The 26617-nt window shown below is 45.7% G+C and overlaps 2 protein-coding genes across 5 annotated transcripts in view; both read right to left on the bottom strand.

Annotated features, from left to right (window-relative positions):
* Nucleotides 1-364: 364 nt before the first annotated feature.
* Nucleotides 365-8541, bottom strand: PYGO2 (pygopus family PHD finger 2). Its single transcript, XM_042440949.1, has 3 exons — nucleotides 7953-8541; nucleotides 6149-6198; nucleotides 365-3321 (listed from the first exon to the last, which is right to left on the bottom strand). The coding sequence occupies exons 1-3, from the start codon at nucleotides 8434-8436 to the stop codon at nucleotides 2209-2211; spliced, it is 1647 nt and encodes a 548-aa protein (XP_042296883.1). The 5' UTR covers nucleotides 8437-8541; the 3' UTR covers nucleotides 365-2208.
* Nucleotides 8542-13640: 5099 nt separating this feature from the next.
* SHC1 (SHC adaptor protein 1) overlaps nucleotides 13641-26617 on the bottom strand; it is a 38718-nt gene continuing 25741 nt past the window's right edge. For 2 of the 4 annotated variants that reach the window (XM_042438889.1, XM_042438886.1), the window contains 8 exons: nucleotides 25899-25952; nucleotides 25599-25650; nucleotides 24111-24237; nucleotides 22809-22980; nucleotides 22200-22260; nucleotides 18985-19128; nucleotides 16625-16875; nucleotides 13641-14826 (listed from right to left, as the gene is read on the bottom strand). In XM_042438889.1, the coding sequence (XP_042294823.1) occupies nucleotides 14698-14826; nucleotides 16625-16875; nucleotides 18985-19128; nucleotides 22200-22260; nucleotides 22809-22980; nucleotides 24111-24237; nucleotides 25599-25650; nucleotides 25899-25952 (990 nt within the window). In that variant the 3' untranslated portion in view covers nucleotides 13641-14697. The remainder of the gene's footprint in view (nucleotides 14827-16624; nucleotides 16876-18984; nucleotides 19129-22199; nucleotides 22261-22808; nucleotides 22981-24110; nucleotides 24238-25598; nucleotides 25651-25898; nucleotides 25953-26617) is intronic. The other 2 variants (XM_042438887.1, XM_042438888.1) reach the window with 2 other exon arrangements.

Genomic DNA, 26617 nt, shown 5'->3' with positions numbered 1-26617 from the left:
TTCCCTCCACCTTTCCTAGTATTATTGTTTTTTCTAACCAGTCATGTCTTCTCACGATGTGGCCAAAGTATGACTGACAGTTTTTGTTATCTTGGCTTCCAAGATTTCTGTACCCATTTGTCTGTCTTTTTGGCTGTGCATGGGATCCTTGGTGCTCTTCTCCAGCACCACATTTCAAATGAATTGATTTCCCTCCTATTTTCTGTCTTAGCTGTCCAGCTCTCACATCCATACAATGGGAATAGGGAATACAACGGCTTGTATGATTCTAAGTTCAGTTGTGTATCTTTGCATATTAGGATCTTTTCTACTTCTTTCATAGCCGCTCACCCCTTTGTTCAATTTGTTATAATCCTTTCAAATTACTTTATAACAGGCTGGTACAAAATGTCACTTTTAATGTTCTCACATAAAAACAAGACAGGTGGGGGGAAGATTTCTGTGTATTAATCCAGCTATGGCACCCCACTCCCCGCCCCCATTCCCTTCCCATCCAAGGACCAGTGGGATAAAAACAATGATCAAAAATCACATTGTTAACTGACCAAAGAAAACCTCAAAACACACGCGCACACACGCAAATCGGGGACATGGGAGTCACCAAAAGGCTTTTAAAAAACTTTATAAAAAACAATGTTCAAGAGTGTTTTTTTGCATGGCTCTTTTTGACAGCCCCTCGCCACAGAGGGGTTCCAAGGAGGTATTTCATCCATTCCCAGGCAGGCATCCTTTTTTCTTGAGGGAACCGCAGGCTCAGCTCTCAGCTCAGTCTGGCTTCAGCATCCCGCAACCAATCCATGTGAAATTTGGAGGCAGAACCAATTACAACAGGAATTGCGCCGCACCCTCTTTGACAAAAAGTTATAGAGGAGAGGAGTTGGAGGTATCAGGGAAGAAACTGATCCAAACCATGGGAACAGGTTCTGTCCAGCTTTTGCTAGCTGCCCGTGTTAGGTGAGACCAAAAGACCATCCAAGCCAGGAAGCAAGAAAGGTAGAAGGGAAGGAGGGAGTGCAGCAAATAATCCCTGCCTCTCCCTTTTTATGTGAAAACCATAAAATCTTATCATGTAAAGCAGTGCTAGCCAAAGTGCCGGTCCCTGGGCTGTTGGCTGCCATCCCCTGGTAAGTTTTCAGGAAAAGAAACAACTAGCCGGTGGGCACAAATATGGTGCCAGTCCCTGGCACACTGCAAATAAATAATTTCCAGTTCCTCACTTCAGATAGGCTGGGCAGCTCTGGGGCAAAGGACAAAGGCAGAGGCTGCTGCCCAGAAACAATACTGGCCAATTGATAGCTTGAAAATACACAGTAGTGGTCTGTGAACAGGAAGAAGGAATGTTATGAGAGCTATGCTCAAAGAACTCAAGGCATGTGCTGCCTGGGCTAGGCCCTGCAAGGGACACCACAGCTGCCTCTGCTTTACTAGCTACCCTACTCCAAAATGGCAACTGTTATCCAGGCAAGTAGGGCTGGGATCCAGCGCCTCTTGAAAGAAAAGCCTGAACTCAGGTGTGGGGGAGCCTGGACCCTGCAAGTGTTTGGGGATACAATTTCCACAATCTGTTGGCTGTGGCTTCTGGGAATTGGAAATCCACAACATGGAGGAGGCTAAGTCTCCCTACCTTTGCCCTAAATTCTGGAGGTCACAGACCTTAAAACAGATACTTTTTTGTTTAACAAAGGACTCTGCCCTCTCTTCTGCCAAGCAGTTAACCACACACATGCCAAAAGCTTGCTACCCACATTTATGGACCTGTGTGTGTGTATGTGTGTGTGTGTGTGTGTGTGTGTGTGTGTGTGTGTAAGGGCCAGCCCTACTGATAGACAGAGTAAGGCAGATACCTCAGGCAGCAAAGGCTGGGATACAGCAACAAAGTGTTGGAGGAAGGAACCGTATTGTCTAAGCCCCTTCGGCTACTTTACTGCCTTCAAGTTTGGTGGAGGATATCAGTGTGCCGCTATGCCAAAGAAGATTCAGCTGCCAGTCTTGTGTACATGAAGCAGGGAGAGCACCAACTTGTTCTCTGCCTCAGGAAGCAAAATGCCTCGGCCAGTCCCATATATGTGATGGCAGGGTCTGCGGTTCAAGCCAATGAAAGTCTAGTGGTATAAAACTGAGATCCCATCTCTTCTGGCCAACCATGCAGGGTTAGTGACGTTGTAGTCTCTCATGCAGAGAGTCCCAGCATGTCCAATGCTTGTCTGTTCAGCCATCATTGGCAGCTACCAACTGGCCCATGCCCTCACGGATGTAGACCGACTGGATCTCCTTGGTCTTCAAGCAGAAGTCACAGGCCCACACTGCTGAGGCCTCTGTGGTCAGCAGCCCATAAGCGTTCTCAGTCATGCCCGTGCACTCCCGGTGGAACCATTTCTGGCAAGAAGCCTCACACAAAATGGCATCCTGGTCGTCATTGACCTCACTACGGCAAGCCCCACATGGATACACAAGCCCAGGTGGCGGCTGGTGGCCAGAGTTTCCAGAGGTTTTGCCAGAGGAGGGCATGCTGTTGGCCTCGGGGGTGCCAGTGCCACCGCTGTGCCCTGCGCTGTTGGGCACGAAGGAGGCCTGGGTGCCATTGACAGCTGCTGGTGATCCCGCATGTGGCTCCTGGGTAAAAGTGTTGGGAGGAGGGTTGAGGGGCTTACTGCCACCCCCGCCTCCAGCTCCACCTCCACCACCATCTTCACCACTGGGAGGGAAGCCAGGATCAGGTCCAGGAAAGGGACTGGGATTGGGGGGCAGATTGGGAAGATTTTGGTTGGGGCGCTGCATTGGTGATTGTCCGAATGGGTTTCCAGGCTGGTTGAACCGCTGGGCCATTGGGGGACCTCCAGGGGCGTTGAGGGCAGGCCCTGGGCCCATATCCGCTCCCCGTGGGGGTTGCCCCATGGTTGGGGAAATCATGGGCCCAAAGCCACCCATAGGCCCCTGCATGAGCTGTCCACCAGGGGGACTGAAGTTCTGGCCCAAGGGCTGGCCAAATGGCTGACCACCAAAGCCCATTCCACCTGGCTGCACATAACCAGGGTTCTGAGGAGGCAGGTTGAAGGCCGGGCCCATCTGGCTTGGCCCAAACGGGGGAGGCTGCCTCCGCATGGGCTGGGGCCCTCCGCCGTAGCCAGGAGGGACCTGGGGCCCCATCGCTCCCTGCATGCGGAAGTTTCCAAATGGACTGGGGTTGCCGAGGAAAGGTGCAGAGGCCGAGCCAACTTTGGGTGCCCCAAAATCATCCTCAAATGGGTTTGATGCCACCAGGTGGTCCACCATGGGGGTCGGTGGAGGTGCAAATTCCGAGAGGTGGGAATAGGCAGGGCCCTGCAAGAGTAAAGCAGAATAAGCATGGAGGAAAGTTGTGGACCCTCATTGTGCACTCAGAGCAAAAATGGAGAACATGAAACCCTCCAGATGTTTTGGATTATAACTCCCATTATCCCTAACTCAATTAACTAGGGTTGATGGGCACTGCAATCCAACAACATCTGGGGAAATAACCAAAACAGAGTATGCATTACATCAGGGTGAGAAAACTTTTGACCTTCCATATGTTTCAGATTTCAGTTCCCAGAAGTCCCAGCCAGCAGGGTTAGTATCAAAACTTTCTGAGTTTGGTTATCCTAGTGAAAGTGTCAAAGTTTTTTCATCCTCACAATGAACAATCCTTATAATGATGGGAAACTGACTTATGGTAAGCAGGTTTATTGCTTTCACACCTCAACACTAACTGCCCACACTAAAAATCTGAAAGACCTATATCACCTTGCTCAGCCCTTTGAAAATCTAGAGCAAGGGATTCACGCTCCCATGACTTTATGAAAATGCTTTATACCTGATGCTTTAATATCACTCTGTAATGCATCTGAAGAAGTGGGCTTATATCCACAAAAGCTCATGCTGAAATAAAATCCAGTTACTCTTAAAAGTAATGCCACATTCTCTTTTTCCTCCTCCTTTTTTTACCTAGTCTATGTGTGATGCTTTGCAGGATTCCCAGTTGTATCAGATCAGGTTACAAGTGGAGATGCCCCATTTTAGCACAATCCTTCTATTATTATTTTTTAAAGCTGAAAAGTGAAGGGGAACTTGATGGGAGGGGGAATGCCTGAAACTATACAACCCAAAATAACTACCACCTAATTCCACATAACATTTTGATCCCAACTACTTGCTTCCTGTACTAGAGATTGTATGAATTCTCTTGCACCATTTACCCTCTTAGAAATAAATATGATGCAAACAACAAATATGTAACATTGAAATCTGGTTGTTACTACCAGTGTAAAAACCATGATGCTATCAATTAACATTTTATCACACACACAAAAGTCTTTACATATTCTAATCAGCGGAGGCATAATGGGCGTGAGCTATACTCGGTCTCCTAGAAGTCTTGAATGTAATTTCCCAAACCCCCCACCACTGGCCATGGTGGGTGCGAGGGATGGGAGCTGGAGGCCAAATATCTAGAGAGCCACAGGGCTCCTACTTCTGCATTAGAAACTGCAGAAAGCACAGCAGTGAGCAGATGAGACTTGGCTGGAAGAAACAGGGTGAAAATGGACTCAGTTTTAGAATGCATGTAAGTAAATTGCAGGGCTGTGGAAACGGACTGAAAAGAAAATAACTACTCAGGTACATTAACGTTGATTCCTAAGTAACAGAGCTCAACAAATACTTCATGGTAAAGCATTGCTACTGTTACCTATTCATTAATTAAAATACACATTTACTCTATACCCGTGGTTCCCAACCTTCCTAATGCCGCGACCCTTTAATACAGTTCCTCATGTTTTGGTGACCCAAACCCATGAAATTATTTTTGTTGCTACTTCATAACTGTAATTAAATAGGTGTTTTCCAATGATCTTAGGTGACCCACATGAAAGGGTCATTCGACCCCCAAAGGGGTCCCGACCCACAGGTTGGGAACCACTGCTCTATACTGACCTCTTTTTTGTTGACTGGGGCAGACAACAAACAACCCGATGCTGGGAATCTCGACAGTTTATCTAATAATAATTGGGGGAATCGAACTTGTTTGGATGCATTACTATAAAAAAAAGAGTCAAGCTAGAACACAGGAACACATGGGTGCTTTTTTAATATTTGACATCCATCAAATATGCTACTGAACATCAACTGTTACTGTGACCCACAGCCTCTCAGTCAGATTCTGTAGAGATGACCTTTGGTGTTATCGATCCTGCTCCACCGTTGAATGATATCTGATTTTTGTATGAAAACAACTGGCAGGACCCAAGACTGAGAGACTTTCTCATATATAATGGTTGGGTCTCCCTTATCCAAAATGCTTGGAACTAGAAGTGGTTTGGTTGTCAGATTTTTTTTTATTTTGGAATATCTGCGCATATATATATATATCTTGGAGATAGGACCCAAGTCTACATGTAAAATTCATTGATGTTTTCATAGCCTTAAACCTTTTATATGTAATATTTTTAATAATCTTGCGCATGAAACAAAGCCTGGAGAAGAGAAGGTTAAGAGGAGATATGATAGCCCTGTTTAAATACTTGAAGGGATGCCATACTGAGGAGGGAGCCGACTTGTTTTCACTTGCTCCAGAGACTAGGACCTGGAGCAATGGATGCAAGCTACAGGAAAAGAGATTCCAGCTCAACATTAGGAAGAACCTCCTGACAGTAAGGGCTGTCCAACAGTGGAACAAACTCCCTTGGAGCGTAGTGGAGTCTCCTTCCTTGGAGGTCTTTAAACAGAGGCTGGATGGCCATCTGTCAGGGATGCTTTGATTTGGATTTCTTGCATGGCAGGGGGTTGGACTGGATGGCCCTTGTGGTCTCTTCCAACTCTATGACTCTATGAAACATCAGAAAGCGAAGATGTCACTATCTCAGCCACCCACATGGACAATTTTAAAGTTCCAGATAAAGGAGACTCAATGTGTATTGCTTTACTTCCACCAACACTCACCACATTTTAGTTTCTTGCCTCCCCCCTCCACCGTTCCTTCATTCTTTATTTTGTGCCCTCTCTAGTTTATGGTTTCTCCCTTACTGTAATTACTCTAATGTTGTGTATATTCTTTTAATAAACAGAACTTTTAAAACATGACCCCAACACTGATTCATACATGAAGCACGGCTGCACACACATACAAAGTTACCTGTGTATTGGACTTGCGGCGTTTCTTCTCTGGGCTCTTCATTTGAAGGCCTAATAAGGTAACAGCAATAAGGAAAAGGTAAGAAAAAATTAGTGTTCACTCACCAAGTGAACATCCCTCCCGCTTACAAGCAACTATGTCCAAGTTCCTAACCCACTTTAAAAACAAATTTGGCTTCGGAAAGATAACTATAGTAGTCATCTGTGGCTCAGTAAAGAGGGCAATTTCCATAATAGCTGGTCACATGAGTTTAGCAATAGTGATTAGTAAGCAGACATCCTTCCACTGATGAGCTGATCCCACTGGATGGGATTCTTTCAAAACCCTTTGTCCTATTGAAAACCTGCAAGAGATAAGAGCTGAGTGGATGAGCTCTTCATCAGCATTCATCATGAGATTCAGTTCCATTGCCTGAGGAGAGATTAGGGACAGGGGCAGGAGCCCAGCCTAAAGCTCCTACCCCCTGCATTCGACAAACAAGGGAAGGACAGGGCTCTATATAAAATGACTATACTGTATATGAGGGGAAAACAGCAATAGGGTCGCCATAGGCCAGAATTGACTTGTAAGTGCACAGGAACAAAAAGTACGGGGGGGGGGGGGCAGTCTGGTGCAATGGTTTGAGCATTGGACTGTGACTTTGGGGTTTGGTTGTACTTTACCTTCAAGTCATTTCTGACTTATGGCGACCCTCAGTCTATCTAATCAGGCAATTCATAGAGTAATTCCTAAAATTCTACAGTTGGAAGAGACCCCAAGAGCCATCCAGGCCAAGCCCATTCTGCCGTGCAGGAACTCTCAATCAGAGCACTCCTGACAGATGACCCTCCAGTGTCTGTTTGAAAACCTCCAAAGAAGGAGGCCCTCCCACAAACGCCAAGGAGTGTCTTCCAATGTCGAACAGCCCTTACTCTCATGAAGCTCCTCCAAATGTTGAGCTGGAATCTCTTCCTGCAGCGTGTATCCATTGCTCCATGCCCTAATCTCTGGAGCAGCAGAAAACAAGTTTGCTCCCTCCTCAATGTGACATCCCTTCAAACATTTAAAGAGGGCTATCGTATCATCTCTCAATCTTCTCTTCAAGCTATATATACCAAGGTCCCTCTCTCCTCATAAGGCATGATTTCTAGACCCTTCACCATTTCGGTGGCCCTCCTTTGGACACGCTCCAGCTTCTCAACATCCTTTTTGAATCGTGGAGCCCAGAACTAGACACAGTCTTCCAGGAGAAGCCTGACCAAAGCAGAATAGTGGCACTATTATGCTTTTCTTGTCCAGGTTTGTCCAGAGGAGGCTTGCCATTGCCTTCCCCTGAGGCTGAGAGAGTGTGTCTTGCCTGAGGTCACTCAGTGGGTTTCATGGCTGAGCTGGGAATCGAACCCTGGTTGTCCAGAGTCATAGCCCAACGCTAAAGCCACTACGCCATGCTGACTGGGGACCTGGGTTCAAATCACCGCTTGAGCATAAAAGCCCACTGGATGCAGTGACCTTGTATCTGCCTCTCAGTCTCAGCACTGGCCATCTGTCAATGGGGATGCTTTGGCTGAGAGTCCCTGCATGGCAGAAGGGCTCTTGCCTTGGGGTCTCTTCCATGATAATCTCGCCAAGGAAAGGCCAGGTAAAGGCAGCCATAAGGGGGAAACGACTCGAAGCCCCCAAGACAAAGGAGGAGGATTAAACAGGCTTCCATTACGGCTCCCCTGCCTGTCACTCAAGGCGCCCGTCTCCATGGCAACCGCGCGCGCTCCCGCCCCCGGTCTCCGTGGCAACCGTTCCTCCCTGAGGCCCCGGGGCCTGTGCTCACCGGCCTTGCCCTGCTTGCGGCCTGGTCCTGTGGAGAGGCTGCCCGGGGCGGGAGGCGGAGGTGGAGGCGGCGGAGGAGGCGGCGGACCGGGCGCGGGAGGGGCGGGCCCGACTCCCCCCTCCAGCTTGTCGGGGTGCGGGGCCGCCATAAGACGGAGGGGAAGGCAGTGGAGGGGAGCGGCGCCTACGACGGAGGCCCAGGCCGCGCCATCGCCAGAGGAGCCGGAACCGGAAGCCCATAGAAACGAAGAGGACGCAAGGGAAACCCTACTTCCGGTGGTAGTTGACGCTCTAGGCTTCGGCCACTCTATGGTAAAAAGGGACCATTGAGGGGAAAGAAGAGGAACCATTCCCAACACAAGCCGGAAGTGATCTCTGAACCGCTGTAGCGTCGCTCTTCTTTTTACTATGTCTATGGAGCCATTTGGCCTCAATAGGGAAAGGAAGCGGGAAGATACCATTTCGGGCGACGGGGGAAACGCCATTTTGTAACTCAAAATAAAAGGAAGCCTCAATATTCTTCGCCCGGTTAACTTAGCTTATAGTCAGGGAAGAAACTGCACGTCATAAACCTACCGCCTTTTGAGGGTTTTAGCGTTAACAACAACAACAAATGCATCCCTCCCTCCAAAGTGGGAGAGTCCTGCGAGGGCGGGAACTCGTTTTCGATCGACGGGCCAGCTAGCCAATCAGTATAGAGAGAAGGGAGCGGGCGGACCAATGGGAGCCAGGCTGCGCAAAGCATGACGGGAATTGTAGGAATGAGGCAGTTTGTTTCTACGCTGCTGAATAAGGATTAAAGCCGTGTTTGTATGCAGCTTTCAAGTCTTCTGTCCAGGCATGGCGGCTTTATGAATCTCTTACGGTTTTCTCAATCAAAGATGGCGTTGCTGCTCCTTTCCTTGGAAATACATAGCTTATTCCTTGGCGGTCTCCCATCCAAGAACCAACCAGGACTGGCCCTGCTTAGCTTTAGGCTCTTTAGGGCTTATAGTTTACATTGATGGGCGGGAAGAAACTGTAGTATAGTGGCCTGAGTATTAAAAAGAGCGTGACTCTGGAGATCAGGGCTGCATCCACACTGGAGAAAAAATCCGGTTTGGCACCGCTTTAACTTTTTCTGGTTCAAGGCTATGGAATTCTGGGAGCTGGGGTTTGTTTTTCTCTCTGGAAAAGGAGGACATCTGGTCGCCCTGCCCAGCCATTTCCAGAATGGAGCTGCAGTCCATGAAATCTGAGGCCAAATAAAAGGCTGCTTTTAAGCTGCCACAATGATGTTTCTTATTTTTGCCCCAGGAGGCCAGCATTCCTACCATTCCCCCAATAATAATAATAACAACAACAACAGTAAACCAGGCTATTATGGACCTCTCTCCCTGGATTGAAATAATTATAGCCTGGTGTCGTTGGCATTCTTGGGCAAGGTGATCAAGAGGGCGGCTGCCAATCAACTCCAGGCAGTCTTGGATGAAGCCGATTACCTGGACCCATTTGAAACTGAATTCAGGGCAGGATACGGAATCGAGACTGCCATGGTTGCCTTAGCCCATGATCTCCATCTGGGCATCAACAGGGGAAGTGTGGCCCTGCTGGTGCTCTTGGACATCTCAGCAGCCTTCGATACCATCGACCATGGTATCCTTCTGGAACGCCTGAGAGAGTTAGGTATCGGAGGCACTGTTCTACAGTGGTTCCGGTCTTACCTCTCAGGCAGATTCCAGATGGTGAGGCTGGGAGACAGTTGCTCTTCTAAAAGAGAGCTAAAATTTGGCGTCCCCCAGGGTGACGTATTGTCTCCTATGCTGTTTAACATTTACATGAAGCCGCTGGGAGAAATCATCCGGAGACATAGGGCAGGATGTTATCAGTACACTGATGACACCCAAATATATTTCTCCATGTCTCAGACTGATGCAGTGACTAAGGATGGTGTCTCTCCTCTGAATGCCTGTCTTGGGGCGGTAATGGACTGGATGAGGGAAAACCGACTCAAGCTGAATCCAGGTAAGGCAGAGGTACTAGGAATAGGGACTCCCAATCTGGGAATGGACTTATGCCAGCCAGTTCTGGATGGGGTCACACTTCCCCTGAAAGACTGTCCGCAGCTTGAAGGTGCTCCTTGACTCATCACTTCACCTGACAGCTCAGGTGGATGCGACAGTCAGGAGCACTTGTTATCAGCTTCAGCTAATACGCCAGCTGCACCCCTTCCTGGAGCAGGGAGACCTTGAAACAGTGGTACATGTGCTGGTAACCTCTCGATTGGACTTCTGTAATGCGCTCTACATGGGGCTACCCTTGTGCCAAGTTCGGAAACTTCAGTTGGTACAAAATATGGCAGCCAGACTGATCACGGGAACTTCTAGGAATGACCATATAACATCGGTCAAGAAGTCCCTGCACTGGCTGCCTATCAGTTTCCCGGGCAAAGTACAAGGTGTTGGTGATTACCTTCAAAGCCCTACATGGCTTGGGTCCAGAATACTTAAGGGATTGCTTACTTCCATACTGTCTGTCCCACACTCTAAGGTCCTCTGGAAGAAAACTACTACAGCCAAAAAAATCTAAGCTAACTTCAGTCACCCAGAGGGCCTTTTCCATTACATCTCCGAAGCTATGGAATGACCTGCCAAAGGAGATCCGCGACATTTCTACTCTTACAGCCTTTAAGAAGGCTCTTAAGACGGATCTCTTCCGGCAGGCCTTCCCTACCTAGTTCCTCTCCCTGTTTACTGTGACTTATGTCGCTCTGTCCACCAATTCTTCTCTTAAATTTAATGAGAAGAATTAAATTAAAATTAATTAAAATAAAATTCTTGCCTCAAGAAAAAGAGCTCTCCCTTTCTGCTAATCCTTGCAACAAAATCTCAGAAGATCCCAAATTCACCTCTGCCATCTTTGGGTAGGACTCAGAAAGTGAAATGTAGAAAAGGTTTTGCCTATCAGTGCACAGCAAGTATGGCAACCATGCAGTCCTCCAGCTGCTGGACTGGAGCATTCCTCACCAATGGCTACGTTGGATAGGGCTGATGGGAGTTGCCATCCATGAGTATGTTGAGGGCTGCTTGGTTCCCACTCCAACAAAGACACAACTGAGGCACATGGGCCAATAAATTGATAGCCTTTGCTAACAAGCCATGGTTAACCAGCCGTAAACACAATCTGAACCCACAGTCTGTTGCTGGTTTATGAATTCTCAGTTGTTTAAGCCATGTCTTGCCAGGATATTCAAGGCCACATTCCTACTTACAAATAAATTACTTTGCGAACCAAATCGACAGAATGGTTTGGCAGCGGAGCGTTGCCCCAATTGCATTTTCTTGCTGCACAATAAAATAAAATGACCCACTTGTGGTTCATATTCACGAATGAATCGATTCATAATGAACCCACTCCAGCCAGCAAAAGGGCAAATTTAAATCGATTCCAATTTGCATCTGGTTCACACTTGCATGGAACTGATTTATCCAAAAAGACGCAGAAAAAATCAGCGTCAAAAAGACATGGGTTAAATGGGTTTAGCACATGGCCCCCCCTCTTCGAATTGCTTCAGTGTTTTGGTTCAAGTGCGAACCAGGGTCATTTACACCGGTTCAAACCGATTTGTGATCTGGTTTAAAAGGTAGTGGGAATGAGGCCCCAATTTATAATGGTGGCTTGTTTTCTCTTGCTTGGAGTCAACAAAAGGGGCCAAGAGAGAAACCAGAAGTGAGAAAGAGCAGCTATGGTTTGTTGGGTCATCCGCCTTGCAAACCATGGCTTACTGCAATTCTGTAGAAAGTAAAACAGACCCAAACCTCACCTGAAATAGCTTCTCGCAGCCACAGTCTAAAGAAATACCAACTTTAATAATAACCATTGGGCTCCTTTGGTATAATCAAGATAAAATCAAACTGATACAAAGTGTGCAGATAGGATGAAGGGGAACGTGAATGGGGTGAGGTGGAAACGAAGCCCCACAGAAAGGTGGGGCAGGCACAGTGATAAAGAGATGTCAGCCGGAAAGGACGGGGGCTACACTTTGGCTTCTGGAATATAACAATATACATGCAACACAAACTTATCAAACGTATGTACAGACCTGGAGAAGGAAGGTAGGGGAGGAGAGCCTGAACACCAGAAGGATAGACATTTCTTCTTTTTTCTCCCTTTCACCCCATTAAAACAATGCCTTCCTTAGGCCCAGTTCTTTGCGCGGGAAGCTTCCCTCTGAGCATTTATCCTTGCACTGACACTCAGGGGTGAGCATCCCATAATCCTGAGGGGCCTCTGTGCTGCTGAGACTGTGCTTTTCAGGGGTGCGGGGAGAGGCTGGGGGAGTACAGGGAGAAGAAACTGTAGTGTAGGGTATAAATCTAGGATACGTTTCTCCTCCAGCCTTCCTTCCCCACATCATTCACGGTAGCTGTGCCTCAGAGCTTGGAGGCCACACTGGTTGGGCAATGATCCTGGGAGGCTGAAGTCCAACAAAGTGGCATTCTTCCAAGCTCTGTTTTGCCCATGGGAAGCCTACCCAAGGTAAGGGGGCTGTTTGCTAGACCAACAGCATTTATCCAAGTCCAAAAGGCTACCGGGGTTAGAAACGGAGTGGAGAAAGAGGAAACGCTCCCTCTTTCTCTCACTCCTTTGACCAATCTGTCCTCCTCTGGAATTGGCTAAATTTGCTGCAGGAGCAAGGAGATTTTTTTTTCCTTTTTTTCTTTTTTGCATAAAATCTCAGACCTAGAAAAGGGTCAAGGCACACAGAGTTAATATGTAAAGTGAAGAAGGGAAGGGGGTATGAGCAGGTTATACATTTGGAAGGAGGTGGGGAAGGACTCGCCCTCCTTTTTTGTGCTTTAGAAAAGAGGGGCGGGGGAAGGAAAGCTGATGTCTCCCACTCCACCTCCCAGGAAAGAAACACGATTATAGGGGCTTTGGCATTAGTTGAATCTGTTGTCTGAAGATTCAACAGGGCTTTTGCTATGTTACCAAGAGCAGACAGACAAATGATACCTTGGCACAGGCCAGTGGAATCTGAGGGTTCTTTGTTCTTAGCTGAGGAAGCTTTAGGCACAGGATCCACAGGGATGCTACAAAATCAAATCCTGAGCACCCTCACTGAGGAATAGCATCCTGATAAGTGCTTTGTAAAGAAGAGGCAAGGCTGCTTCCAGGGGTGGGGTGGGGTGGGGTGGGGGTGACGAATGTGAAAGGTGTGTATGTGTGTGGAACCGTAAGAGAAGGGGAAACCATTCCTCCACCCCTCCACCAGAAAGCCTTGAGGATCCAAGCTCAGGCTAAAGGGAGATGCAAAGACTGGTGCTGCTCTTGGTGCAACTGTGGAGCAGGAGTGTAAGTATGGGAAGGGGGGAGTGGGCAGGTGGCAAAACAAAGGCCCTCCAAATGAGAATTCTTCTCTCCCCCACAATGAAATGTTCCTTCAGTCCCTAAATGCAGAAAGTGAGACACTGAAAACAGTTCACACCTAGAACCCTGCTGTGGTCACATTCCCTTAGGAATTTTGCCTGCCCTTTGTCTTTGGAAGGAGCAACTGTACTTCTAAATGCTGAAGTTTTAAGTTACTATAATGGCAGAAGTGCAGTCGGCCCTTCTTATTCACGGATTTTTTATACACAGATTCAAGCATACGTGGTTTGAAAATGTTCAAAAAAGTATAAATTTCAATTGTCAAAACTTGATTTTCCATTTTTTATAAGGGCCACCATTTTGCTATGCCATTATATTCAATGGGACTTGAGCATACACGGATTTTGTTATACACGGGAGATCTTGGAACCAAACCCCAGCGTATAACAAGGCTCCACTGTACAAATTTCATTGGTAGGGGAAACTTTTTGTGTGAGACCACTACCCTCATTTTATCCCCTCTGAGGTTGTATTTGTGTGGAAGAAGCTGTTGCGGAGGTTTGGACACAATGAGGTCCTTCTAGACGTAGTCCGACTCCAACTCCCACCATCTTGCACCAGTGGCTTTGCAGGACAGAGCTGATGGGAGCTACAGTCCAAGTATAGGCTGAAAGCCGCACTCATTACCCAGAAATTCCTGTCAAGTAGTGGCACAAAGACAGAATATGGAAGACTTCCTTTTTTGGATTACAACTCCCAGAATCCTCTGGCCAGCATGACCACTGCAGGCAGATGGGTTATGGAAATTGTGGGGCAAGAAAGGATTATTCTTCCAAGCTTTGTACAGGCAATTGTGTGTGTTTGTAAGTGCAAGTATAACATGCACAAGGGGATGGCAGTTAACAGCCAGCACAGAATCAGGGTGGGCAACTGTGGAAGGTTAGGGTTTTAGCCCTCCTGGAGACCTTGAAGAGCCTCAAACCTATCTTGCACTTCAATAAAACTGTCTCAAAGTACCATCTGGGAGGACATTTTGCCATTTTACTGGACCCCATCCCATTTAAGGCCCAGGAAACACCTTTTTTAATAACAGAAAGTGACTGTCTTATCACTTTCGGTTCACTTCCTGTTTTAAAAAGGCTTCTGTTGGGCTTAAAATGGAAACCAAAAATGTGGCAAAAATACCCTGCATAGCTCCTAGAGGGCATTTGAGGGCAAACAAGTTTTTGGCTAAGGATTTTTTTTTTTTTTGGTGTCAAAAACAGCCCTGGGGCTGCACTTTGCCCACCCCTGCTGTAAAAACAGGGTAAGGTGAGGAGCAGCAGTAAAAAGTGGCAAGGCGATAAAAGAGGAAGGGGTACAAGAGATCAGGACAGTGGACCTAGCCCCCTGGCTTCTCACAATCTCCGCTCCACAGGTTGCTGTAAGCAAAGCTCGCTGCCTGCCGAGATGATTGGCAACCGATTGTCCATGTGGTAGCTGATGAGATGGCTGACGCTCTCAAAGCGGTGATCCTTCGTCCGGACCTAAAAGGGGAAAAGACGCAGCCACATTAGAGGCTTAGTGTGAGACCCAAAAGTCTGTTGATTTAGAGCCGTGCCCTTCCTCCAGAGAGCTCAAGGAGCCTTCCTTCCCTGCCAACTCAATATTTACCCTCACAGCAACCCTGAAAAACAGACTGGGCTGATAGAGAGGGACTGGTTCCAGGAACTTCATGGCTGAATTGGAGGATTTCAACCCCGGTCTCCTAATCTGATACCCTAAACCTGGGGTAGGGGAATGGTTGCCTTCTGGATGCTTTGGACTACAGTTCCTACTGGCCCTACTGTCTCGGAGATGGGAGCTGTAGACTGACAGCCCCAGGCTGAAGATGCAGAAGCAGTCCTGATCAGACAGACTAATTGTTTGACTATTCCTAAGACACTTAATAGGTTTGTTCTCAAATAGTGTTAACAGGATTTTACCCATCAAGTGACATTTTTCTAGGGGTTGCCCAATATTTGTAGCTGCCTAGAACAAGGGAGGCGACTGCATGGGGAACAAGAGGGGGTCATCCCTCCAAAACCCCTCAGTGAAGGCTGCATGCAGCCCACAGCTAGCCCAAATTTCTGCAGTCCCTTTCAAAATTGTAACAGGCTGTTGTGTCAATGTTGTGTCATTTTCTGTTGCCATTCTGCCAGGAACTGCTATGAAAAATGGAAGCTATTTCAGACTAATAGGGGGTTCTGAGATGCTTGTTGTGAGTGTTGAAGGTATTTTCATAATTTTCATAGTTTGGGGGCTTTTTGTTTGATCTTGGGGCAAAAATAGCTAGAAACTGCACAATATTTTCCAAAAAATATTTTAGAGGGCTGAGGGCTTTGGAGGACTATTAGATGCTTCAAGGGCCATGAAAGGGGGGTTTACAGTTCACATGTGGCCCATGGACCACACTACGCTCACCCTGGACTAAAGTCTTAAAGAAAACAAAACAATGGAATTTGCTTCCAAGGAAGCACAATGGCCCCAACCTGGATGGCTTTAAAAGGGTTTAAAGAGATATTCATACAGTATAAAGCTGTCTTAATACTGCAAGGAGGATGGCTCTGTGTATCAGCTGCTGGGAAAGTAGAGGAAGAGGTTCAACTGCACTTATGTCCTCTTTGTGAGCTTTCCACTGTTGGGCCACAGTGAGAACAGAATATTGGATTAGGGTCTGATCCAATATGGCTCTCCTTATGTTTTTTATTCCTAATATTGAATCCACACCCAGGCCTCCACAGCTCTTCACACTATATAATTATAGCAGCAATGTAAATGCGTGTGAATTTATTCTGACTCAAGTCGCTTCAAGGACTTGACTCCACAATAAATGACACACTGATTCAATTTATACAGTCACCCCTCCATTAACACAAGAGCCCCCAGGAGTGGGGAGAAGGATGAATTTGGGGATTCTTTGTCCTCCTTACTACTAAAGCTGGAGGTTGCTGTCTCCCATTGACAATCTTGATAAATTTGATTTAACAACGAATTGTTTAAATTAAGTCTTCTTGAACTTGCCTATGATAATTTGACCAAATTAGTCCTGCTTCCCCCATATTGCTTCTGGAAAGGGTTGGGGGACATGCAGCTCCCCCTAGACACAGACAGGCCAGAATCTCACCTGTTCCAGTTGGTGAGGGCTGACGGGTTCTGCAGTCCAACAACATTTGGAGAGTCACATGCTCCCCATCTCTGACACAGAGGCTTCAACAAAAGCCATCCATCGTCTGGGACAGGTGTGTGCGTGCCTGATTACTTTGTAGGTGAGGTCTAGTCGCTGTCCCTCTTTGGCATACTTACCACTCCTTCGGGGTCAACGAGAAGCAGGTGCTTGGGCTGTCCGCCCTGTAGCCCAGTCAGCACATACTGGCCCGGTGTGGTGGTGCTCTCACGCACCAGGAAATCCCCATTGGCTTGCAGTAGTTTCTCAGCTTCTTTGCGGTTCATCTGACCATGGTACCAGGGTTCCCGCCGCAACTGCTCCTCCATAGAGGCCACCAGCTGGGCTGGTGGTGCAGGGGGTGGCACCCGCAAGGCATCTTCAAATGGCTCTAAAGAAGGGTGAGGAAAAAGGCAGAGGCGCCTGATGAGAACCTAGAACCTTGCTTTGCTAGAAGCTGCTAACCTGGGATTGTGGGCCTTTAGGACAGGGCAGGGAGTGGGGGAGGTGCAGCTCATAAGCCTTTTGTGGCCCCAGCCCCCTCAAAATAAATAAATAAAAAGGCTTAGATAAAAAATCAACTGAAAAACATTTAAAACGTCTCTCCTCTCGTGGCCTGTCTAGAGTCAGTAATGGGCTGGATGAGGGAAAACCGACTCAAATTGAATCCAGAGAAAACGGAGGTACTAGTGATAGGTTCTCCTGGTCCAGGAATGGCGGTGGTTCCACCTGTCCTGAACGGGGTCACGCTCCCTGTAAAGGACTCCGTGCGCAGTCTGGGGGTGCTTCTTGACTCGTCGCTTCATCTGACCACTCAGGTGAATGCGACGGTCAAGAGCACCTGTTATCAGCTTCGGCTGATCCGCCAGCTGCGCCCATACCTGGCCCAGAGGGACCTAGAAACTGTTGTACATGCTCTGGTAACTTCGAGACTGGATTTCTGCAATGTACTCTATTATTTTAAAACCCACTCACAACTGCTACAAAAATGTGGCTGTTCGACATGAAATTGGCCCTGTTGGCAATAACATCACATAAGTGGGTGGGTTTTGGTTGCTTCAGGAGTGAATGTGTATCCTGTGGTGGAGTGGGGCATGGGGGAGAATGACTACTGACCCCTCCACAATTGCCCATCCCCACTGGAAGGGGTCATATATGGGGTGCAGGAGGCTAAAATCCACTCTGGTTGACTCAATATATTACTGAACACAAGGATGTGAGTCAAAGAACAAGTGTAATGTGCATAGTTTGGAAACAGTGCTTGCTGATTATTGGTCAGTCTGCATTACTGTCATTTATTTCTCAGTTGCTGCCATTGCTATGGTTTTGCAAGAATTTTGCAAGGTGAGTTTGTCAGGTTGGGGCAGAAGCTAGGCTTGCAAGCCAGGATCCATTCCATGCTGTTATGAAAGAGAAAAGAATTGCTGTCTAACAGCTCCATTCTTGAACTCTAAAAGGAACAAATTTCCTTTACACTTTACAGTGGGGCTGGGCAATACCCCTCCCCAGATGCTGTTCACTGTAGCTCCTTCAGCCCTTGTACTGCCAATGGTGAGAAATTATGGGAGTTGCAGTTAGTGCCTTCTGGAGAGCCACACATTCCCCATACCTAATTAAGAGCACTTGGAAAATACAGTATACAGAAACTTTCCTCAAGTCAATCATTTCTGGTAAATCTCCATCATGGGGCATGCCATGCATGCCTCAAACACCCATTCACCCCTCTGTGGCTGTCACTGCAACCTGAAAAATACGCTGACAACTGTTAGAAGCCTGCCAAAAAATCATAAAAGGCTGAAAGAGGAGGAGTAGAGAGTGGCATTGATACATTTAGCATGCCTGGCTTCTGTGCTGGGGACTCAGGAGAGAAAGAACATTCTCTCCTTCTGGTGCCAGCCCACTTGCTCGCCTACACAGAATACCCACAATTGCTTAAACAAAAGGTGGGCGATGTTGGGAGGGGAAGGCACATGGCCAATTTGTGACCCTGCAATATGACACCTTGCCTGGAAAATCAGCTAAAAACAAAACCATACATGAAGTCCAGTTTTAATTTCCAAGTCTTTTTATCATTGAGGGGGCATATTTTGCACTCAGAAACATCTCCAAGAGTTGAGACTTCACCATGCCAAGCCCCAGAGGCAGGTGAAAGGCCTTTCCTTCATCTTAACTGCAACCACCCTGGCTTTGGAAGGAGAGAAGAACTAGCAGTATTTGCTGGATTTGATCCCCTTCCCTACTGCCATTCTGTTCTCTTTTTGTGTCATGTCTTTTTAGATTGTAAGCATGATGGCAGGGGGACTGTCTGTAAGCTGCTCTGAGAGCCTTTGTGGGTCTCAAAATAAAATAAAATAAAATAATTTGGGGTGATAGGGGGGAGGCCTCAGGGGGGGGGAAAGCCTATGGATTTGAATGTGGCCTGTAGCTTTCCCACCCATGGATTTAGCAAGTCTGCCAGTTCCAGGGACTGTGGCCCTCAGCCTCCTGTTTTGCCACTCACTCATGTCAAAGAGATCTCTCTGGACACTGCCATTGGCAGTAGCTCCCAGAGCAGCCGGTCGCGTCTTCTCCAGGTTTTGCACATTCACATAGGAAGGGTCATCAAAGAGATCTGTGCGGCCAGATAGGCATCGATCCCTTCCTGCTAAGGGAGGAAGGAGATTGGTATTTTAATTGTGCATCACCTTGGTTGCCTCGTTCATAAATACTACAAAGTAGATCATGATGACAAATGACAACATTAGGAAAGGCGAGGAAAACAAACACCTACAGGTAAAAAATTACCCAGGAAATCAGCACTTATGAAATGGATACATTTTTGCATATACTGTCTTTAAAATATAGTCTACAATCCTCCTCTCCCACTTTATAGGCATGCATAGACAAGTGAAATTTAACATTATGACTATTTTTATTTTTGGTTCACTTAACAAAAGTTAGGCGAGGAGAGTACTTCAGATATAGGGGTTAATTTAACACCAATTTTGAAGTCACTCCACTGGCTGCCTATTGGTTTCCGGGCGCAGTACAAGGTGTTGGTTATCACTTTTAAAGCCCTACATGGCCTGGGTCAACTTATTTAAGGAACTGCCTACTTCCATACAACCTGTCTTGTACATTCAGGTCCTCTGGGAGGAACTTACTGCAGCCTCTAAAGACCAAATTAGCTGCAATCTCCCAGAGGACTTTTTCCAGAACCACTGCCAACCTGTGGAACGGCCTGCGGGATGAGATTCGTCAAATTATCAGCCTACGAGGAAATCATAACCATAATAGGTTGTATGAACTGATTGAATTATATACAACTTAAGGGAATCTTTATAAGAGACAAGAATATATTTGGTTTTGAAAGAGAAAGAGAACTGGATATCATATTTATGGATGAGGATGAGAGAAAGCTGTTAAGTAAAATTTATAATACCTTACTGAAAAGAACACTAGAGAAAGTGGAAATCAAAGACTCCATGATAAAGTGGGCACAAGAGTTGGGATATAATTTAGAATTGGAAAAGTGGGGAAAAGATAGATTAAAGACAAAAAAATTCTCTGTAGCACAAGCATTAAAAGAAAACTATTTTAAAGTAGTAAACAGATGGCATTTAACACCATGTTCAACAGATAAAATATATAAATTAAATGAGAATAGATGCTGGAGATGACAAAAAGAAACGGGTACATACGTGGTGGCACTGTATATATACAGTATAAAGTCCTACTGGGAAAAGATCCATTTGGAAATTCAGCTAATGTTAAAAATTGTTTTTGATTTTCGACCAGAAATATATTTGATAAACACGACTTCATTATTGGAACCAGAGGAAGAAAGGAAATTTTGGAAAATATTATTGTATTTAATATCGGCTGCCAGAATGATAATAGCAAAAAACTGGAAATTACCTTTTACTCCACACATAGAGACATGGCGAAATGAAATACTTGCAATGAAAGAACTTGATATATTTATAGCATTAATAAACAAACAAGATATGGTTAAATGGGGAAAGGATTGGGAAGCAGTAAAACTGTATTTAACAGCCGCTTAGTAACGGGAAGTATAAAAATGTTTCTTCCATGGGTACAAAAATATTATGATATATGATACTGTTATTATGTTGGAAGAATGTAAGATTTGTAAATAAAATACTCAAAAAAATTAAAAGGCAAAGCATGAGAATTATATAAAAGAGACATATGTGTGTGTGTGTGTGTGTGTGTGTATATATATATATATATATATTCAACCTAGACAGCTTCAAGAATGCTGTCAAGACGGATCTCTTCCAGCAGGCCTTTCGGCCATACAGTGATCTCTCCCATATATGTTATGATTCTGCCCACTGTTATTAGAATTAATGTTTTTATGTAATTTTAATTCTGATTATTTAATTCCTTTTAAAGAGGGGATATGGTATAAATGTTTGTATGATTTTAAATGTTGTACGCCGCTTTGATTGTTTTCACAAAAAACAGGATATAAATAAATATTTTATTATTTTTTATTTAATTTTACCCCCCTCAGGAACTGGCACAAGCTGCCTCATCCTTTACCAATGAAATGGGAAAAGGTTGTGAGTTTAACTTCTGCCTTCAAATTCTGCCCCCTCCCCACTAAAAAAAAGGGCACATAGGCATCTGTGTCTTGTTCTGAATGTGAACCTCACTTGCCAAAGTTCCCAGGAGTACAAATTCTCCATATTTTACATTAAAAGTAATTGGGCATGTGACTTTAATATGAACTACAAGTTAAAAAGTCAAATATTGAGGCCTCAAGAGAATAATGTCTGCCTAGGTTAGGACTTTAAAAGCAAAACCTGCCCCTCAACCCCACACACTCCTGACATGCCAGGCTAACTCCCACTGCCATCAAAGGCACATTTGGTGAGGGCACAAGGAGAGGGCCTTCTCAGTGGCTGCTCCAGGCTGTGGAGCTTGCTCCTATGGGAGGTTTGGTTGGCCCCTTCTCCACTTTCTATCTGCTAGCAGGAAAATACCTTTTTATATAGACAAGCCTCTGAACTCCTATGGCAGAAAGCTCTTCTAATGTGACGTGGTACAGTTTTATCTTCTATTATGTTTTAAATTACTTTTGTGCTCTTAATAGAATGTGTGCTTTTAGTTGCTTTGTGCTTTTAATATAATTATTTAATTAATTTTAAAATTGTGGTATAGTGAGCTTTTAGCTGTACTTTGTTTTAATTTGTTGTAAGGTGCTCTAAGAAAGGACAAAAATTAAGTAACTACTATCTATCACTAGACAGAACAGGGCATATGTATTTTAACTTGTATTTCTGAAAAGATTTTGTAAGCCACTTTGAGGCCCAGCTAAGCAGTGTCAGCTCTGGTTAAGTACTTGGACTAATGGGAGACTGCCAAGAAATACCAGGAGTTGTAGGCTATATTCCAGAATGAGGGACTGGCAAAACCACATCTGAGTATTCCTTGCCTAAGAAAACCCTATGAAATTAATGAGGTTGCCATAGGTTGACAGGCGATGTGAAGGCACATACTCACACAAACACTGGGAGAAAGCAGGATATAAATGAATAAAATGATGATGATGATGATGAGAGCTATAATCCAACACATCTGGGGAGCACCAGATCAGAGAAGGCAGCTTTAAAATGACTAAGGTCATGCATGAGAGCCTTGGTGAAGCCTCAGTGCTGCCACAAGTGCAGAGAAATGCTACCCCACCCAAGCTGCTGTAGCACTTACCTTGTGAGGTGAGATGCGGTTTCCGTGTTTCATAGTCTCCACTGGACATCTGCCCAACGGGCTATGAGAAAAAAAGAGATAGTATTGAGCCTCAACTTCTTGCAGCTTGAGAGCCAAATTCAATTTTACTAAAGTCTGTGTGTGTGTGTTGGGGGGGGGGGGGGTGCGGGGTGGAGTTTCAATGGTGAGTGGGACAAAGAGAAAAGGGATGGACCCAAAAGCACTAGTGTATTTCAGTTTCAGGCTTTTACTGTGGTTAACTGAGAGACAATTTGACCTTTCAGAGCTGGAAAAAGAAACCATTAAATAGTCGGGAAACCACAAAATGATTCTAAAGGGGTCACAGCCATCTGGGGAAGCTCAGAGGGTCAGATTCAGCCCCAACACAGAGCTTTCTTCATATTACTGTGGGCACCTCTGCAATTACAGATAATGACTGGACAAGTTGGGAGGTTTCCAATCCATTCCTGCTCCCAGTTTGGGGAAGGCCATCCTAAAAGATGTGCTTTTAATGAGTCACAATCAGCCTTTTGAGCGGTGCCAGGGGGCATCCTGGGAGAAGGTTCAGATGCAGAAGGGGCAGAACAAAGGATGCCATTTTTTGCTTACCAAGGTGGCTCCCAAGTGGTTGGGTGCCTGGGCTGCTGCGGATCCATCCCGTAAGCGCATGTCGACCACACCACCTAGGGGTGGCTCCTTCCCAGGGAAGTCATTGTAGTATTGGTGGTCGGGTGGTGGGTCCTCCTCTTCGTCCCAAGCGGAGCCATCAAATCCAGCCATCCTTGGGCAGGAAGGAGGGGAGAGAAGGTGTCATCAGAGTCCCTTTTACAGAGATGTAGCACGAGGACACTGTTCCCAGAGCCAAAAAGTCTGTTCTTCCCATGAAATTTTCCACCAGCCTCTAAATTTCTAGCGTTACAGAAACTTAACACTTTAACTTAGCATGCAGAAATACAATTTGGGCATCTGAAGAAAATGTGCAAGCAGGAAGAAATAGAAAGTTCTAGGTGTGAATTAATTTCAATGTTTCTCTCTTTGCCAGGCTAAAAATTTGGAGACTGAAGGAATATTTCCTTTTGGGAGGGAGGCAGAATTCTTATTTGGGGGCAATGTCCTCCTTTGGCCCACCCTCACTTCCCCAAAAAGAGGCCTATCAAGTCTAGGATCCTGTTTTTCCTCAACGGCCAATCAGAAGCCTCTACAAAGGCAAGAAAGAGTTGGGAGAAACAAGAGAGGAATCAGGAGTGAGATGAAGATAAGTTCCAAGGTGAGAGACAAGGAGAGAGAGCAAAGGGACACAGAGAGTGAGCACAGGCGGAAGACATGGGGAGAAGAACTGAGAGGAAAGGAGAAGACAGAGCAGTGGGAAGATATTGGGAGAAGGGGAAGGAAGATATGGAGAAGGGGAAATAATACAGAGGGAGGGAACAGGTGAGAGAGGAATCAGGGATCAGCTATAGACGGGGAAGTTATGGGAGGGGGAGATGGGAAGAGAAGCAGAGACAAAATATGAGGGATACAGGGGGAAGACACAATGGGGAGAAGAAGAGAGGGCAGGGGGAAAAACCCAGAGGAAGGAAAGAGATAGGAAGGGGAGGATGCAGAAGAAGGAGAAGGGGTTAGACTGATAGAAGGAGCAAGGAGCATAAGTGAGGGAGATGGAGAAGAAGAGGGTTGGGGCAAGATATGGTGAAAAGAGGGAGAAGACCAAGGGGAGGAAAAGAGAGGACAGGGAATAAACAGGACAAGAGAGATGTGTGTGTCAAGGGAAGGAAGAAAATTTGCTAGGCAAGTAACTGAAGAATGTGTTTCAGTGCTAGGTTTTAATATTAAAAATGTATGGATTTCTTATAATCACCTGAGAGAGATGGCAGGTTGGCATGAGGAAAAGGAAACTAGAGGAACTCTTACCTGTCGTGAGGGGTGACAAGCTTGGGCGGGTTCTTGAGGTACTGCTTGAAGCGCAATTCAAAAGCCTGCCCAATGGTACTGATGACATCTTGGGCTAGCCCTTCAGGACACTCCAGGATATGGCAGGCTGCAGGGAAACACCAAGAGAGAGAGAGAGAGAGAGAGAGAGAGAGAGAGAGAGAGAGATATGGTGCTTGTCTGAACTCATTGAATGGCTCTGGGGAAAAGCACCCAACCAGATTCAACAGGGTCACAACTCTTCCTGGCTTCTCTACCCAGAACTTTCTGAGTGGAAGGAACAGACAGGAAGCAAAACTAGGGTGGCATGATGAAAATAAAGGGTTCATAACCTCATTCTCTCCTTGTCATGGCTGCTGGGGTGGCTATTTGCAGGTAGGAAATGGTAAGAAGAGGAAACTTAAAACTTCTCTTGAATGACCTCTGACTTCTTTCCACATATAATACTGCCTTGCCCCAGCAAGTTTTATTCCCTTCCCTACAGCTAGGTTCCAGAATAGGGCGATAGCCTAGCTGCCAGAGAACTCTTCACCTGGGCATTTGTGAGTGGGATTAGCATCACACAGCCCTTGACTCTATACATTTGAAATACAGAATCAAGAGTTGGAAGAAACCTCAAGGGCTATCAAGTCACATAAATCCATCTGAACAAAGCAAATGCATGTGTTCCCCAGTCTGTAGTGCAGAAAAACAGAACCAGAATGCCAGGAGATAGAGGAGAAGAGCCTCAAAAGTATTTGTCAGTACATAAGTGCACTATTTCATCTGTTTCCAACATTTAGGCAGTGAGTTTCATCACTTCTGCAGTCCAAACAGCACCACCCACATGTAAAAAAGAGGTAACAGGACACTTGGGGAATTGTGATAACATCCAGCACACACACAAAAATAAATCTTTATTTTAAAAAAATGAAGGCAAGAAAATTTCCAGAACAGCTCAGTGAGCATGCTCAGTGGCCAGCTGTCAAAAGAAAGAAAAACATTCAGAACTGAAACAAATACAACTAGAAAGCCATGGAAGAGAGTAGAGGATGGTCTGTAATACAGAGAAAAGAGCATGATGGGCTGGTTGGTAACATGAACAGAAGCTCTCACATTGCAACGTTTTGCTGAAAGGGCCTACTTCTAACTCATATATGCCATAGTGCTATATCTGGTAGTAAATACAAATCAGGCAGCCAGGAAAAAAATGTAAGAAGCATTAACTAAAGTAACTGAAATAAACTGAAGGACACAAAATGATCCTCCAATAATTCAAATCAGTCAAGATTTGGGAATTGGAGGGGGGGGGAGAGAACTACAGTGAAGACTGTTATGTCTGTACTGTGCCTAAAAAATTGGTGCTTGGGACAGTTCTCACCTTGCCCAGTGTAGGATGAAATCCACAGGTTTTATTGAAATAATGTCTAATTTGTCCTTGGTTTCTGTGTTTGGGGGGGGGAGGTTTCTGACCGGTGTAGGGCATCTTACCTCTGTGATTGACGGGGTCTTTGGCAACATAAGCTACATATTCTGCTGTATCCTGTGAAGATTAAAAGATGTGATGAATGTCAGATATTTGTCCTCACAGCAACCTTGTAAGGTAAACTAGACTGACAGCACTCTTGAGGTCCCAGTCCTACCCTTTAAGGGCCAAATCCCTACAAACTCATGATTTTTAGATTGCACAATGTTTTATAGTTGCAAATTCATGGAACACATTCAGTCTTGCTTGGAGGGGACTGTAACCAAGGCCACTGCAGGAAGAGACTTTTTAAAAATCACACTCACCGGATCCCCTCCGGATGCAAACGAAATTGACTGCATATGATGGTTGGCAATGATCTATCAGCAGAAAGGAGGAAAAGTGAGATACGAATGTGGAGCAAAAATACAAGGTGACCTCTACACCTACAACCTCAATGAAATTGGCCAAGGAGTTGAGCATATACTGATTATCAACTGAGAATATGCCTCCATGCTATGGGTAGGAGGGAAAAGACTGCATCAGGCTTGTCCATCTTGACAATATAATGTATGCTTTAGTGGCATGTAAGAACTCCTGGGGTCTGCTCTGTAACAATGTGGTACAATGGATGGAGCACTGATATCAGAGATGTAGGTAAACTAGGCTTCTCTATAGCAAAATTAAATAGTTATCTACATTATTTCTTTCTCTCCTTCTCTCACACACCTATCTGCTTCTGTTAGAGGTAGAGAGGTGTGAGAGAGGGGGAAAGAGAGAAAGAATCTAGATATGTTTACCTCTATTAGAGGTATGGAGAACTATGTTAAACTGTTTCAATGCAAAAAGGAGAAGGAAAAAAACCTACTGTGGCACCTTTAAGACTATGTTTTTGTCTGACTTCCACGGATTTCAAGCCACTTCTTCAGATGCCTTAATGGTTTAAAATATTAACATCTCAGGAATTTAAGTAGAACTGAACCCCACAAAGGCCCATATGAAAATAAATTGGTCTTAAAAGGCTGCATCCGCACTGCAGAAATAA

This window comes from Sceloporus undulatus, chromosome 9 (genome assembly GCF_019175285.1).
Source record: "Sceloporus undulatus isolate JIND9_A2432 ecotype Alabama chromosome 9, SceUnd_v1.1, whole genome shotgun sequence".
Taxonomy (NCBI): domain Eukaryota; kingdom Metazoa; phylum Chordata; class Lepidosauria; order Squamata; family Phrynosomatidae; genus Sceloporus; species Sceloporus undulatus.
The sequence above is the reverse complement of the archived record's forward strand: the minus strand, read 5'-3'. Positions and strand labels throughout refer to the sequence as shown.

Excerpts from the sequence above, each read along its gene's own strand:
- PYGO2 (XM_042440949.1), bottom strand. The coding sequence starts at position 8,436 with ATGGCGTTTCCCCCGTCGCCCGAAATGGTATCTTCCCGCTTCCTTTCC. Across the intron at positions 6,199-7,952 it reads CCGCAAGCAGGGCAAGGCCG|GCCTTCAAATGAAGAGCCCA; the intron begins GTGAGCACAGGC and ends TTACCTTATTAG. Across the intron at positions 3,322-6,148 it reads GCCGCAAGTCCAATACACAG|GGCCCTGCCTATTCCCACCT; the intron begins GTAACTTTGTAT and ends TTACTCTTGCAG.